At 39.1% G+C, this 17561-nt stretch overlaps 1 protein-coding gene across 19 annotated transcripts in view; it reads right to left on the bottom strand.

The window, feature by feature from the left end:
* TNS3 (tensin 3) overlaps window positions 1-17561 on the bottom strand; it is a 338104-nt gene that overhangs the window by 217451 nt on the left and 103092 nt on the right. For 14 of the 19 annotated variants that reach the window (XM_038389568.2, XM_038389570.2, XM_043508663.1 and 11 more), the window contains one exon: window positions 8664-8701. In XM_038389568.2, coding sequence (XP_038245496.1) covers window positions 8664-8701 — 38 coding nt within the window. Of the gene's footprint in view, window positions 1-8663; window positions 8702-9055; window positions 9161-15140; window positions 15377-17561 lie in introns of those variants that run through there. The other 5 variants (XM_043508665.1, XM_043508666.1, XM_043508667.1 and 2 more) reach the window with 5 other exon arrangements.

The raw sequence follows: 17561 nt of genomic DNA, 5'->3' as shown, positions 1-17561 counted from the left end.
AAAGAACCCTTCATCACAACAAAATTGAAAACTAGAGAGGTGCTCCTTTGTGTGCTTCACCAATGAACAAATAAGATTATAGTCCCGTAGGATATATAATATACCATAGCTAGGTAATATGTTACCTGGGATAGATAGTGTCCAATAGAGCTGAAAACGGACTACTTTCTGTTTGCAGAAATTCATGAAAATGCAAAACAACTATAAGCACAGAGCAGAGATAAAGGACAAAGTCTATCAGGAGAAGATAATTGCATATGCAAAGGTTCTATTGAAGTCAATGGGAGCCAAACGTGTGCATCTGAGAGCAGGATTTAATCCAAACTGGCTTGAAACAAGAGGCTTAACGGTATGAAGGAAAAGAAATACAGATTCATATTTCTGAAGGCAAAAGAGGACAAAAAGTATGATACTTGTATATAACATATTTCTATTTATACTTTTTTTTTAGTTGGGAGAAAAGACCTGCAAATACACCAACAACCACAAGTTAAATAAAACTAATGTTAATATTAGAACAGTAAGTAGCCAGTATATTCTTGATAGTTACCTAGTCTGTGCAAATTATGCTGTAGAACATGCTTACAGTTAATTAAGATAAGATTGACGATTCAAACTCTTTCCAAGAATTATGGTGGGTACAGTGAATTATACTGCATTATAGCAAACTTTTGTTTAGAGAGAAGTCATTATGAAAAAATGAATAAGAGAGTTCCAGTGTTTGTGTATGTGCATAATATACTACACAGAGAGAGAGAGAGAGAGAGAGAGATGATCTACCAGTCACTTGCTAGGAATTATTATATTTAAGGTTACTTTGGTATTTTTATGTAATTTCATGAAGATAATCTAAGGGATAAATCCTGCTCTATGCTCTGACAAGGATGGTTGGGGAAAAGAGAGAATCAGGAGTCACCTCATCCCTGCACAAGCAGCAAAGCAGGGTCTTTCCATCTGGCTCCAAAAAGTGACAGGTAATAACTACCACAAGCCCCCTACCTAAGCGATTTAGGATCACAAGTCCCTTTGAAAGTCAATGACAATCAATGGGATTTGTACTCCTAAATCACTCACACTCTTTAGATAAATCCCATTCATATTATTCTAGCTTTATCTTGTGCAATTCTTTATTTGCACTAGTAAAGCAATTTGAATTTACAATAGCAGACCCAACACAACGTCATGACTGGTGTGCGTGTTGCCTTCCTCCTCCCTGTTCCTGTTTTGTTTCCTGGTTCCATCTCCCTGGACTCAGTGTTCCTGTTCAAGGCTGCGTGTGCATATGTGAGTACACAGCGCTGGGTGTGGGCAACTACTCAGGGCCCGCTGCTTCATATCTGCCATTCGGCCCATTATCACGTTTTATGAACACTGCTGCTGACCTAACCAGTTCATGGTTATTACATGTTTTGGTTGACAACCTAACTGCATGTCTTCCATCATTTTTCTTTTCTCTGTCTTTTTTTTTTTGGGGGGGGGGAGGGTGAGTTTTTGGATTGCTATTCTGGGGTACAGCAGGGTGTAATACCCAACCAGAAATCTTTGTTTATTTTACTATTTGTACTGCTTTCTTTTCCCTGCATTGTGATGTTTGTGCTGGTTTTATTTTAATTCATGCTACATATTATTTTTGTTTGTCTATTTCCATTTCCATTAATTTTTCTCTCTCTCTCTCTCTCACCTCCCCACCCCCCCCACAAACAAAATACCCTGTGTCTTTCCTGGGTCATTAAAGGGTTTATCAAGTGAAAACAGAACATAAGGTCCCTAGGGATCAGGGGCAGAAAACAAGGCCTTCTTCCAACTCCCTTTAGTCACCACCATAAACAGAGAAAAAGGGAAGGAAGGGTCAAAGGAAGAATGATGTTTTCCGAAATAAATAACCCTGAAAAAAACTATTAGAAAAATGCGGCCTTTGACAAAAATGACAAGAGTGACCGAGAGTGTGTCAAGTGGGATTCTGAATGTTTAGCTTTTATGATTTTTTGATGGCCTTTTTCAGAAGGAGTCAGCAGACTCACAGTATAGATTTAACGTTTCTGGAAAGGAAAGGAAAGGAAAGGAAAGGAAAAATAAACCAAAAGGTTTGGAAGTAATACATTGTTTGGTCTGGCTGTGGCTATGGCAAAGTGGCTTGCTACAGCTCAGGAAATTAGTCTGACCAAGGATTTTAGGTCATTAATAACAAATCCCAGAGCTTTGATTTAATCTGTACTCCACTGAGATGTGTAGATGGCTTCCTAAATGGAGAAAAAAGGGAAGGCATGTACAGTTGAACATCTGTACAATTAAAATAAACTAATCTACTACAAAGTATTTGAGAAGCTATAAAACCATCTGCACTTGTATAATGTTTGTGTCATTGAAACATAATGTGGAACTGGCAAAGAATCAAAAATGAAAAGGTCTTTTGAACTAAGTCAAAACACAAATCTTCCAGCTTTTAGTGAAGGACATAGGCGTGGCTTTCCAAGAGAGTTCAGGTGTTCACCTGAAAGTTGGCCGTGGTACACACTACTAAGACCCAGATTCAGCAGAGCACTTGAGCATTAGCTTAACTTTGTGCAAGTACTTAAGTCCCATTCATTTAAATGAGATTTAAACACATGCTTAAGTGAATCAGGACCAAACTCTTATAGGACAACAGAAGTTGGAAAACAGATTCTCAGTCTCCAAAGGGTACAGGATTATCTAGTCAGTGCTACTAGATGAGGCCTTTCAAGTATCTGCAGCTCTGTACCACATATATGCACAAGTGAGAATGTGAAGGAGAAAGGAGGAGAAAAGAAAATGGTGTCCCAGAATGGAGGGTTGGGTGAAAGGCTCCTGGCCTCACTGGGACAGATAAATATTCCTACATCTCTGCCAGAGAGAAGAAATGATCCCACTACAATACAACACTGAAGAGAAACAGAGGAAACTGAAGATAAAAACCCAGAATAGAGTTTTGGGGCACTACTGATTCTAGCTTCGGCATCTGCAGCAAACTAATTCACTATATATATCTGAACAGACAGCCATCTGGAACCACTTCCAAGTTAAACCTGTACAGACTGAGGCAATGCAAGATTCTAATTATCCTAATTAAACAGGATGTATACAATAAAAGCAGCAGAATATGTTCTCTGGAAAAGAACTGAGTATTAGGCTCTCTTTCAGAGTGTAAACAATAAATGGACTTTGATAGAGCCAGCTTTAATATACAGTATATGTATATTAGTAGCGGATACTTCTTCATAGAGCTAATTCTTTCCCTCATCTCCCCCTCCCAAAAAATAACCCCCCCTCATGAAAATACCTAAAAGTATATAAATAGCAGGAGCTATTCTCATTAAAAAATAATAGTGTTAAATTATAGGTTAAAATAGCAAGTTAGGAGGCTGTGGTTAACCCTAAAAACATCCTATTGCAGACACAACTGAATGGTAAATGCTACATGAGATGAGCCATAAGTAACTTCACACTTATGTGTGCCTGGGCTGATCAGCAATGGTGCCACCATTGTTTGTCAGCCAACTCATCCCTCAAACCCCATTCAAAAATTTTCTAAGACAGCAAAGGATTTTCACCAGAGCCTCCTTGCTTGGCAGTAAGGAAAATGGTAAAGAGAAACAGTTTGATGGAAAGCACAAGTACCCAGCTGAGCAGTGGGAAAAGCATAAATGAACAATAATGGCAGCAGAAGGAAAATCAGCATGTCCAGAGTGATATGCAAGTAGATGTCATGCAGCCATCTCACCTTTTGCAGCACACGTACTCAATAATAGTACAAGCTTCATGGGACACATCTTCCATTGCATGAGTTAAAGGTGCCTGAGGCAGCTTTAAGTTTTTCTTGTCTAATGCCCATGCACCATGAACTTTTGTGGAAACGTGCATCCTAGAGCAAGAGCGTGATTGATTGAGCTTCCCTTGACACACCTTCTTTCTTGTAAACTAGTCCCACATCTTGCTGGTTATGTGACTGGTGTGCACTGCTGTCCCTGAGGAGTACTACAGAGTGGCATTCTTATTTCCATGTGTTTTGTTGGCCAAGCTGTACATACCTTGTGGGTCACTTGTGCAGACTCATATAAAGAGACAATCGGAAGTGTACCATTTACTCTGTAGGGTCTCTAAGATCTGAACCAATATGACCGATCAAATTAAGCTGAATTATGTCTAAATTCAAGTGTTCCGACATGCCTGTGTTCACTTTGAGATCTGCAGTTGAAAGATGTTCTATTTGTGGAGAGAGAGCAGAGAATTTTTTTACAAGGGTAACTTCAGGAACATATGGGATTTTTGAAAACAAGCTACTTGACTAGTCATGGAGGAGTCCTTTTTGGTGCTCCATTTCCCCCCACGATAGTATTAAACCGCTTGAGTCCTAAGTAACCACACTGTTTTTTGTCTTAACAAACTTGTCTGGGAGATCAATCCACATATTTGCTGCTTTCTGTATGAAAAAGTGCTTCCTGACATCTGTTCTGAATTTGTGGATACTTAATTTCCATTAATGCCCTCCTCTCCTATCTTCAGAGCTGAACTGAAAATAGTAACTTGACAGATATGCATATATCACTTAAGATTTTTATATACAGACAACCATTAAACTCCCTCCTACATTTCAGAGTAGCAGCCGTGTTAGTCTGTATTAGCAAAAAGAAAAGGAGTACTTGTGGCACCTTAGAGATTAACAAATTTATCTGAGCATAAGCTGTAGCTCACGAAAGCTTATGCTCAAATAAATTTGTTAGTCTCTAAGGTGCCACAAGTACTCCTTTTCTTTTTCCTCCTACATTTGTTTTTCTTTGCTGCATTAAACAGAGAAGAATTTTTTTAGCTTGGCATTTACAGCTCAGGCATTTTAGAACTGGGATCAGCATCATGTGCTTGCCTTATTCTGTATCATTTCATGTGTTACAATATCTATTTTAGAATGAGGTAAGATGCCCTGAATGTGGTAGGCTAAAATTACGATAATCTAATCACAGATCACTTACATCTTTTGCTGCTTCAGGGTCATTTATTTCAGTTGGTCCTTTATGTTCTAGTAAGCTTATTTCAGTGCTTACTTGCATTTGTTATTTTATACTCAGTGTTGTGTAATTAATAACTTTATAGCTACTGTGGAACTTGTTGAGAGTTAAATTGGATATAGTGAAACTAAAGCCCCACATAAATTCAACACTTTGTTATAACATGCAAAAATTGCAACGCAACTTAGAGCGACATTGGTCTATGAGGGGAGGGGGCAGTGGGTAGAGGGGACAGATCCTCAGCTGGTGTAAACTGTCATCACCCCCATTGATTTCCATGGAGTTATGACAATTTATACCAGCTGATGATCTGCACAAAGTCTTCAATGGGGGATGGATCTTCAATGAGAGATCTCCCAATCTAAGAGATTAGTCCAGACATTCCGTTCCAAAATGTCTAGTTTTCCAAACCAAGGCATTTTCTGTGCCTTCCTGTCACATATACTTTACTCTCCCCTTGGTAAAATGATAGAGCCAGATCCTATTTCTAATGAAGCTAATATCAAAACTGCTGGCAATGTAAGTGGAATCAGGATTGGACACTTACTCCTTTCCTCAGATAGTTACATTCTGAGCAAATGTGAACTGTATGGCACAACTGCATCTACTCCACTTCAAGGGATGATTCTGACTGTTCACATACCAAAAATACCACTAAAGAAATTAAATTCTCTGACAACATCACAATGTAAATTTTCATTAATTTACTGGTGAATGCTTTGTGCTGTTGTTTTTTAAGTGAATTTTTTTCAAACATGATTTGGTTCAGAAAGATGCTATGTAGCTTGAGCCACTTGTAACAGTAACTTCACACAGGTTCCATTGTCTTCAGTGGGCTTTTGATCAGGCCCTTGGGGTGCGCATACATTATTGTCTTCAAAACAGATTCAATCATCATAAAAATACAACTGGGTCTGCCCTCCTTCACTCTTTTTTCCCATGCAATTTACAGCTGATTAACTGCTGATGTTTTAAATCTTGTGGTATGTTTCTCTATTGAAAATAAGTTTGTTAGAGGGGTACTCCCAAAACATATGAGCTAAGATAGCACCAGGGGAGTTACATATCCAGCTGTGATAATCATTTATGAAGCCAATTACCATTATATAATATATTTTAACCCAGGCATCCAGGCATGCATCCTGATCATGCAATCATATCTTCACAGCTGAACGCTTACATTCATGCAGAGCCCCACTGAAGTCAGTGAAACCATACAGAGGTCTTCAGGAAGAAGGATCTGCAGGATCAGAGACTATAGACAAGGATCCATTTATCCGCCACTGAAATCCAACTGCTTCTGAGGTTACAAAGTAACCTCAATTATAATATTTTAGTTGCAGACTTATATTAATACTGATTTTTTTGTATTTTTCTATTTCATTTGAAATAACAGCAGCAGGAATCACACTTTGCACTTCTTGTAGAACAACATGTGACACTGGCAGAGATTTCCAAAGGCACAAACAACAGTTGGGCACCTAACTACCATGTATGCCTTTGAGAACTTCCCCTATTAATCTGAAAAATGTCAAATATTCAGAACATCAATTTCCTATTTTCATTTGAAAGATGACACCTCCAGCAGCACAGCACTCGGAAGGGAACGTGTCACCTACTGAATCATTGTTACTACTTACTGTAATACCTCAAAGTCTACTCTCCAAGCACTAACTTAACCCTGCCCTTCTTAGCTAAATGGTTGTTTAGTACATCTTCTGTTTCCTTATGGCAATTAATTTTACAGGACATCTCTGCAAATGTGAAAATGTCTTAGCAGGGCCAATTTGCAGAATTATTTTAATCTGTAACCTACCCAGACTGGAAAAAAAAAAGGGGCAGCAAAGAAGAAGCGCAAAATGGAAATTCATATTAAGAATCATGCCATAGGGGAAATAAATCAAATATTTGATGTTTCATTCACTTCACATTAATAATAATCTTCAGGAAAACACTGCATTAATATGACATAAATCCTTCAGCAATGAAATAATAAAAAAATTCTAAAGTTTAACAACTGTAATGTTAAACCAAATTAATAGCAGTAAATGGCAACTTTATCTGTCACTGATGTGGATCTGTCTAAATAATGAAGCACTTTTAATACGTTCAATAATATCCTTGATTACAAACATCAAAGCAGAACATAAGATAGAATGGTGTAACACTCTGGTTTATAATCTAAATTTTCATGCTATGTACTTAAGAATGGAGAGGGGGGGAAGGAAAGTTCTGAGTGTCATCCTTACATGTGAATTTCCTTCCAGATGTCAGTTTCTTACAACCTTAATAGTACTTTACAGTATGCCAAGTTTTAGCCCTTAGCAAAATTTCTAAAGCAACGCTTTTGAGCAAAGGTATAATTATATACACATAAAATCCTTATACCACAATCATAGTAATAATAAAATAATAATAATGTTTTTGATCTTTACAGGTGTTCTCTGTATGAAAACCCAAAGGGTGAATGTGTCGATTATTAATTTGCTCCTCACACAAAGACGTCCTAGGATCATGTAAGCACGTGGCACCTTGGTGTGCATTTTTTATTTTCCCTTTTTGCCCTCCAAACTCAGATTGTCCCAACATGTCATAGATTAGTCCCCTGCCATCCCTAACTACTGAAAAACAGCCCTTTTACAACCATGTTGGATTATGCTGTCTTGATGTTCTGTTGATGTTCAGCATCTGCTTTCAGTGCCAGATTTAACAAAGAAACAAAAAGCTCACAGTGGGCTTTGGAAACATCAGTGTGGGTGAATATATTTAGTTTAATCAATTTAAAAAAATCCAAAAAACCTCTTCAAGGTGAGCACAGGATTAAAGCCAGAAAGAAAAATTAAAGCTAGTGACATTGTATATTTGGAGATAAACTAAGTGGCAGTGATGGAAACAGGATATTACCACTTGACTTGGGGGGAGTGGAGGACAAATAGGTTTTAACATCTTTCACTACTGTTCCTACATTCAAATCTTTGCGTTGCCAATGGAACTTTTATTTGTCTTTTCATCTGTATTTCTATCTTTGATATTTCTAAAGCACCCATCACTTCTGCATTTTGATACAGAACTGCAGACTGTACCTGGTTTATTGGGCATGTTTTCTCCTTAGCTGTGGAACTGTGTAGTAGTTTATAATCAATCAGGTTAGAAAGCAGTTTTCTACTTGAACCATGCCCCCTTGTGGTAGCAATAAGGTACTGAAACCACTCTTGCTTGGACTATAAAGGATGAGATGCTGAACCCTCGAAGTAAATGGCAAAATACTCATTGGCTTCATTGGGAGAATTATTAATAAGATATCTCTCTGATCAAACTAAAGCTACCATAACATATTATGTAAATTCATCTAAAATTAAATGGAGATGTATGAAGTGAGATCATTATTCTGTTCCCATTGAGGTCAAAGGTAAAAATCCTGATTTCAGTGGTGTGGGATCAAGCTGTTAAGCAACAAATACAAGACAAAATAACAGGAAGGAATTTTCAGAAGTGAAAGCGATTAACTATTTCTTAACAGCTGAGCATCTAGTTAGGCAATCCTCTTATTCTGATTAGCTGATATAGTCTTAATGTCTACCAAACTTCAAATAAATGGAGACTATTATCCAGCAGAGAAATAAACATCTGGAAGGTGCTTACCTTTGCTTCACATTTCTTGTGGCAGGCATACTTGCAAACTAAAATAAAAGCAAAGAAAATACATAAGCAAAATACTCGGTAATTCCTCCACCCCCAACATCTCTTTAAAGCTGCCTTCTACCACACAGCCCGTTAACCCCAGTTTCTACACTGAGGTGTACTTCCTTTCTTTACAATAAAAATACCAATAAACAAATAACAAATAAACCCCTAACCAGGTATCAACAGTGCAACCAGGTTTTAGCATGTTTATCCTTATGTGCAACTATGCAGCCTGCCCTGGAAGATTCATTAACTGTAGTAATCCCTTAGCACTCTTAATGTATTCTGTCCTTTTATTTTAATAATATATTTTTGATTTAATGTTAGGGTCCAGTCATCTTGATGCTTACCTTTACAGCTCTCCACACACCAGAGGTGTTATGAAAATAGTAGGTATAAACAGCAAAGACAATGATGCTAATTTGCTTCTAACAAATTGTCTGAAGCACTAAAAGATTTGTGAGTCACTTCAGCAAGTCTAGAGAACACAATGAGTCAGAACGTTCCAGTCATGGTCACTTGAGAGTCAGGGTAAGATCATATGTTTCACAATCCAAAACTGAAAGTCCTTTGCACAATACTATGAACAGTGCATGCAAGTAAGAACTTAAAGTTTACAGCTCATTAAATTACTAGACTAGATGAGATCAGGATGACTTGGGTGGTAAAACAGTGGGTTTGGGATTTATAAAAATACTATTTTTCTTAAAGGACAATTGGAAGAGCATCTAGACAGACACTGAAATAACTGAAAGGCCATAATATTACATCCAGAAACATTCACTGATATATCCTGAAATCTTCTTGACCTGCTACTTACAAACCGGGAAGAATTAGTAGGGGAAGCAAAAGTGGATGGGAACCTGGAAGACAGTGACCATGAGATGGTTGAGTTCAGGATCATGACACAAGGAAGAAAGGAGAGCAGCAGAATACATACCCCAGACTTTGACAACCTCAGGGAACTGATAGGCAGGATCCCCTGGGAGAATAACATGAGGGGGAAAGGAGTCCAAGAGAGTGAGCTGTATTTTAAAGAATCCTTATTGAGGTTATAGGGACAAATCATCCCGATGTGTAGAAAGAATAGTAAATACGGCAGGCGACCAGCTTGGCTTAACAGTGAAATCCTTGCTGATCTTAAACACAAAAAAGAAGCTTACAAGAAGATTGGACAAATGACCAGGGAAGAGTATAAAAATATTGCTTGGGCATGCAGGAGTGAAATCAGGAAGGTCAAATCACACCTGGAGTTGCAGCTAGCAAGAGATGTTAAGAGTAACAAGAAGAAGTTTCTTCAGGTATGTTAGCAACAAGAAGAAAATCAAGGAAAGTGTGGGCCCCTTACTGAATGAGGGAGGCAACCTAGTGACAGAGGATGTGGAAAAAGTTAATGTACTCAATGCTTTTTTTGCCTCTGTCTTCACAAACAAGATCAGCTCCCAGACTACTGCACTGGGCAGCACAGTATGGGGAGCAGGTGACCAGCCCTCTGCGAAAAAAGAAGTGGTTCGGGATTATTTAGAAAAGCTGGACAAACCCAAGTGCATGGGGCCGGATGCGCTGCATCCAAGAGTGCTAAAGGAGTTGGTGGATGTGATTGCAGAGCCATTGTCCATTATCTTTGAAAACTCATGGCGATCGGGGAGGTCCCGGACGACTGGAAAAAGCTAACGTAGTGCCTATCTTTAAAAAAGGGAAGGAGGAGGATCCTGGAACCTACAGGCCAGTCAGCCTCACCTCAGGAGGATGTGGAAAAATTGGAAAACGTCCAGCGGATGGCAACAACCATGATTAGGGGGCTGGAGCACATGATTTATGAGGAGAGGCTGAGGGAACTGGGATTGTTTAGTTTGTGGAAGAGAAGAATGAGGGGGGATTTGATAGCTGCTTTCAACTACCTGAAAGGGGGTTCCAAAGTGGATGGACCTAGACTGTTCTCAGTGGTAGCAGATGACAGAAGGAGGAGTAATGGTCTCAAGTTGCAGTGGGGAAGGTTTAGGTAGGATATTAGGAAAAACTTTTCACTAGGAGGGTGGTGAAACACTGGAATGCGTTTCCTAGGGAGGTAGTGGAATCTCCTTCCTTAGAAGTTTTTAAAGTCAGGCTTGACAAAGCCCTGTCTGGGATGATTTAGTTGGGGATTGGTCCTGCTTTGAGCAGGGGGTTGGACTAGATGACCTCCTGAGGTCCCTTCCAACCCTGATATTCTATAATGTTTGTATTGGGTGTACCTTTTCATTTACTGTTTAGTTTTGATTTATTTTCATTTTATGGCTAGCCTTTTGTTTAAGGAGAGTCTGAGAAGCTGCAACTGAATTTTTAAAAAAAGAATATCTTTATAAATTAAATATATTGTTGAATAGCTCACGGTTCCACCTGCAATAACTGTCAAGACAGAGTAAGTCAATGTTCAAGAGTCTTACATTTTTAACTCTGAGGCTGAAACTAATATTGCTTTCCCAGCAAATCCAGCCAGAAGGAGTAATACACCCAGAGTATTACAGTTTTCTGCAGTCCATACCAAATTACGTAGTGTCTCCTGCCCCTACCTTCACAATAGTATAAAATAAACTTCCTAAATTGAGCATCAAAGGTTTCTGATCACAAATGGGCATTTAATAAGGTGCAATCCAGTGAGGTTCTCCAGTTTTCACTTGCTTTTCTATTTTCCATCAGTTTGGAATACAGTGCCAAATCTTGACTGGTAGTCCTTATGTGGTCAGCCACCTTCTAATTGTATGTCAGGATGCCCTCAACACGAAATGGTCATCAAGGCCATAAATCAATCAATCAAAATTCAGTAGGATGAGGCTTAATTATCTGTTATCTTATCTGATCTTGTCAGGTGTCGAGTGCCCTTGATTCTCAAGTCTTCATTCCCAAGAGGTGAGACCTCTTCTTCTCTTGGTAGAGGTCATAGAAATATACAGTCCTGACTACCAGCAACACTTGTCTGGGAGCAAACATAATGGTATGAGTAATTAAAAATGATTCAGTCCTAAAACAAATGGAGGATGAATTTCGACAAGTGGAAACTTGATTTTCTTGCCTGCTAACACTGGGGATGACGATACTGATTAGCTTGAATTCCATGTACGAGAAATAAATATTTGTGAGAATTAAAATTTTGGAGTCTTTTGATTGGCATTGATACTCTAAGGAGTTAAAAGTCATACTCCCCCTCCCAAATTATTCAGCCCTTTTTTTAAAATCCATTTGAAGTCCTCCTGTGAGACAAGTATAAAATATGGCTCCGTTATACAAACAATACCCTGGCTCTGCAAGTCTGCAATCATTAAATGACAACACTAAACAGTAAGGAAACAAAGCTACTGGGAAACCCTGCTGTTACAAAGAAAGGCCTATTTGTCTGCTTTGCTTGTGAATAAGCCCGAGTGGTTGAAGGTATTTTGAAACGTAAAGCATGAAATTATATTTCATTCTAAGATGATTGCAATTGTTTCACAGCTGGTTCATGTGCTACCGAATTACAAAGGTTACATAGCATGAAATATATATGGCTGTGGGCACAACCTGCAGTTCTTATGCAAGATAAATAGGTTTAGAAGGATTTGATTTTTATCGATAAATGTCAATGTCACCATGCACAAACCAGCAACAAATATTTCCATTGATGATCATCAAAATTTACAGAGAAGCAAACTAAGAAAAATGCTGCTTGAGAACTTATTAGAGTTTGATTTAAAGCTAAAGTTTTGACATACAATCTTGACAGTTTATGTTTGTACTTTCTGAATCTCAATGTCTAATGTCATTAAATAATTGTTCCCCTCCTGCCATCTGACCCTCCACAATTTCCCACAACTGTGAAAAATTAAATAGATAAACATCAAGAAAAAATGCTTAAATGTAAACACTGATATTATCTGTTAAAATTAAAACAAACTAAAAACAGAATTCTGCCCAGCCTAAGGATAAACATCCACTTAGGTGAATTGGGAGTTTAGTTGAGTAAGGACTGCAGGACTGAGCCTTGCATCATCACCATCAGAAATGCTTATGACAAACATTGCATCAAACTGAATCACTCCAGTAACATTCCAACTCTGCACAGAACACAGGTCAAGACTTCATGATAAATCACTGTTATCTCGACTAGTACGTGATTTACTAAGAACAGGGAATAAACAATCCAAAGTAACTTGCAAATGTTACAAATCAAGTGGAGCCTTTTAGTTCAAATGCATTTGATTCCTTTTTCAGGTATTTTATTGGTAAAATACTGGGATTGTACACGTACAATACGGTAAAGCTGTTTTAGTCTAGCTTCCCTGACAGCTTCATTTTCCACAGAGTCCAAAAATGCTCTCATTCACACCTGAACTGCAGTACTGCTAAGTAGTAGACCCAAGGTAATTCATTACTTTCTCTTACTCACTGTATAATATCACTAATAATAATAATAAAGCTAGATAAAAATAAACACACTGGGAATGAGATCACTGTCTCTGTCCAGCTGCTGCGAGCAAAACAAGCACTCCTTTGTGTTCTGAGGTAGAAAGGAGGCTTTCTGTTTCATTCTGGGATGAAAGTCAAAATGTCTGTTGCACACATCAGTGCTAAATGGCACATCAGAAATAATCCAGTAATAATAGCACATATAAGTCCCACCGCAAAAGTGCAGATATAAACACCCCATAGCCTTTGAGGGTCCAGATTTCCAAAACAGATCTATTATTGGAATTTAACTCCACTGGGGACTAAAACCTTTTAACCCAAACACATACAGTTGGGAATATTCAAAATTCGGATCTAGATTTTATGGTTTAGGGGCATCTCTAAGAACAATAACCACCACCTACACTTCTATAGCAATGTTCATTCAAGGAACCCAAAACAGTTATGTCCTTGTGAAGTAATATGGTAACCATAACCTGCATTTTACAGATGGGTAAACTGAAGCACAAAGATACTTAGGGACTTACACAAGAAGAATAAATAGAAGAGATTAGAATAGGACCTGCTGTGTGTGCTAACCACTTGGCCACATAACCAGATTATGCATTTTTCTGATGCTGCTGACAGTGCCTCTTGTACAGATTAGTATTTCATACACTGGGGACGTATTCTGCTAAAACACAAACATTTTGCCAGCAGTGCAAGGCTGACCAAACTTGCTGGAGCAGGTATTAAAAAAAACAAAAACAAATAAGGCTCCACACATGGGACATTTCCTGGGAATTAACAAATGGCTGAGAGAAACTGCACCTTGAACTGTAAACCCACAACCAGTTATCAACACCCAGAAAGTGCTTCACACCAACATTTCAATGGCTATTTTAAGAAGACCATAAAAAATAAACCCAAGACTCAAGATTTAAAAAAATAGTTATAGAGCTGGTCAAAATATTTTGTTCAAAATACATTACAATGAAAAATGGCCATTATCCAAAATGAACTATTTTCTTGAAAATTTTTCCTTTTTTAAAAACATTGTGTGATTTTTCAACTAAAAAAAAGAAAGAAGGAAAGAACAGAAAACAAAGATTTTTTTTCTTTTTTAGTTTTCTGTTGTTGTTATGGGGGTGAAGGGCCATGGAACATTAGGAGAGGGGGGCTAGTGATGAGAAGGAAAAAGGAAACACAAAGCATAAGCATAAACTGGAGTTTTTAAAGCCTTGTTGTGTAGGTGGCTATGTGAAGCGCTGGGTGATGGGGTGCTGCCAAGACACACTGCCTCCAATCAGTTACTCTGTGACCTGGCACTTGTAGGAGAAGCCAGGGACAGCGAGGAAACCTTCCTCCTCCACTGCTGAGGCTGCTGCTCTGGCAGAGTCACATGATGAGTTCGGTCTCATCTGTAACATTATCCAGTCCATCTCCCAGACAAGGCAAGATTGTTCCTTATGATACAATTCCAGTGTTTTGTCCAGTCTGGCTATAAGCACCATAAATAATAGGGGGTTCTACCACTGCCCTTTGGAGACTAACTCAAGCCAAAAGAAGCTTCCACTTTCCTAATATTATCCTAAATGAGCCTTTTCTTAATTTCATCCCATCAGGCTTAGTGAGTCTCCCTTTGCAGCAACCTCTAGAATTCCCCCTTCCTTGATGCTTACACCCTCTGAGTATCTGTATAGCAAGATATGCAACACAGTTCTAGATGACATGTACAGTACTTTTCAAGAGAATGAATACCTCAGAAAATAGACAATCAGGTTACATGAATCATCTCTCGACTTTCCATTAACTTGATAGTAACCATTTAATCCTAGAGGGTATCTTTTTTAGACCACTTCAGTGGCAAAAAGCCAATAATGCCTCACAGTAAAGGGGCCCTTTGTTTTTCAGTCCAACAAACATGAAAATGTAAAAAAAAATGTTTAACAAATACAACATATTCGTAGCATATCAGCTGTTAAGGAAACAAAAATGACAGTGATTTACAGTAAAAAATATTACATGACTTACAGTGAAAAGAACTCAACGAGCTGTTTTTACCAAACCGTGACATTCTTCAGAACCAATTACAGGTGATATACCAGTCAACTCGTCTCTAGACTATGGTCCGTCTGTTTCCTTGTATTATCGCAGTTGATAACTGTCAGCAGGAATGAATCTGTTTGAAGCAGTCCAGCAGATTTAATCAATGTCACACTCAGCAAGACTGCTTTGGTTCCTCAGCTCAACAGCTGAAGGTCTGCATTCCACACATCAGCTCTGTTGTCAAATACAGGCCTTTCCAAATTTGTGTTTAAGAATTCTGGCATCAGTTCCAAGAACAATTGTCTCTAGCTGGCTGACACTGAAGTATAGGGCATGCCATATTTAGTCTAGTTACTATACTTCAAAAAATCTCCTAAACAATAGCTCTGAGAATCTAATCTATACAATCACATTTGTTTTGGCCTAGTTCAGGTAAGTGTTTCTTGGAAGCGAACCGGGGTGTTGCCACACTTAGGACTGTGCCATGAGGCTTAGTCACTATAAACCTTTTCAGAAAAGTCATGAAAAAAACATGCAACGATAAATCTTATTAAACAAAAACTTGGTCATTTACAATACATGAGAAGCTGAAAGCCCATGTGTCAAACAGGTGTAATTCGTAAAGTCAATGTGACAGTTTATGATTTTATGGTAATTATGAGCGAGGGTAAGTGTGTGTGTGTGTGTGTGTGTTGTGCTGGTAGATTTTTCTTGCTGTGTGTGTGGCAAATGAGAGCTGTGTGTTGCTGTGAGGGGCTGTGTGTGTGTGTTTAGTGGTACTGTGTATGCTGCTTGTATTTCTGTGTGTACTGGGAGAGTTGGGTGGAGTTGTGACTGGCACATGAAGGGGGTGTGCTGTTCTGAGGGGGCTACACATGTTTGGGGTTACTGTGTGTGTTGGTCATGTTGTTGTGGGCATGTGGGTTGCAAGTGGGCCAAGTGATCGAGAATTTGTGCAGTCTCTGAGTTATTTTTGATATCACACTGGTTTAGTACTCTAGGCATGGAAAGATGCCTTGCTGTCAAATGGGTATAATCTGTAAAGTCAAAATGACGGAGAATTCTCCTGACCCACTCAGTCTCCACCCCATCCATTTGGATGGATCCTAGATGTGCAAAGTACCATCTGTGGAGTCCAGAGAGATGGGAGTATGATGGCGCCTGTAACAGGGTGTATTGGCCCATTAAGCCTAAGGGGAGGGCCCGCAAGAGCCCATTCCAAGAATGTTAATGTGAGCATAGGACAGTGGTGACAGAAAATGGCTTAAACTGGAAGAGAGAAGGTGGTTCCGGGGAGTTGGCAACAAGAGATCTTCCCATGTCACTGTCAAGAAGGCTAACAGCATTTTGGCCTGTATAAATGGGAGCACTACCAGCAGATCAAGGGACGTGATCATTCCCCTCTATTCGGCATTGGTGAGGCCTCATCTGGAGTACTGCATCCAGTTTTGGGCCCCACACTACAAGAAGGATGTGGAAAAATTGGAAAGAGTCCAGTGAAGGGCAACAAAAATGATGAGGGGGCTGGAGCACATGACTTATGAGGAGAGGCTGAGGGAACTGGGATTATTTAGTCTGCAGAAGAGAAGAATGAGGGGGGATTTAATAGCTGCTTTCAACTACCTGAAAGGGGGTTCCAAAAAGGATGGATCTAGACTGTTCTCGGGGTAGCAGATGACAGAACAAGGAGTAATGGTCTCAAGTTGCAGTGGGGGAGGTTTAATTTGGATATTAGGAAAAACTTTTTCACTAGGAGGGTGGTGAAGCACTGGAATGGGTTACCTAGGGAGCTGGTGGAATCTCCTTCCTTAGAGATTTTTAAGGTCAGGCTTGACAAAGCCTGGCTGGGATAATTTAGTTGGGGATTGGTCCTGCTTTAAGTAGGGGTTTGGACTAGATGACCTCCTGAGGTCCCTTCCAACCCTGATATTCTATGACTCTATCTCAGGACATTGCCACTTTAAGGGCCCGGGATCAGGAGCTCTGTAGTGTAGAGTGGAGCAGAGCTCCCCTCTCTCCCAGCCAATCAGGGGAAGCTTTCAGGAGGAGGAGAATATATACACTCCCTCTCAGAACAGCGTGCACACGGACAGAGGAAGAAAACCTGAGCAAGAGGGCTATGCTTCTAATGAGCAGAATAAAGTCTCCATGGCCAACAAAAGAGATGGAGATGGGTACGAATGATGGGATTTACTATGATGGACCTTGCATCTGAGACGCTGAGGACTATTTTGAATTATCCTCAAAACTGGGTGACTGGGCAACAAAATGGCAGATGAAATTCAATGTTGATAAATGCAAAGTAATGCACATTGGAAAACATAATCCCAGCTATACATATAAAATGATGGGGTCTAAATTAGCTACCACCACTCAAAAAAGATCTTGGAGTCATTGTGGATAGTT

The sequence above is a fragment of the Dermochelys coriacea genome, chromosome 2 (genome assembly GCF_009764565.3).
Source record: "Dermochelys coriacea isolate rDerCor1 chromosome 2, rDerCor1.pri.v4, whole genome shotgun sequence".
Taxonomy (NCBI): Eukaryota; Metazoa; Chordata; order Testudines; family Dermochelyidae; genus Dermochelys; species Dermochelys coriacea.
Note: the sequence above shows the minus strand (reverse complement) of the source record. Positions and strands in the feature narration are given on the sequence as shown.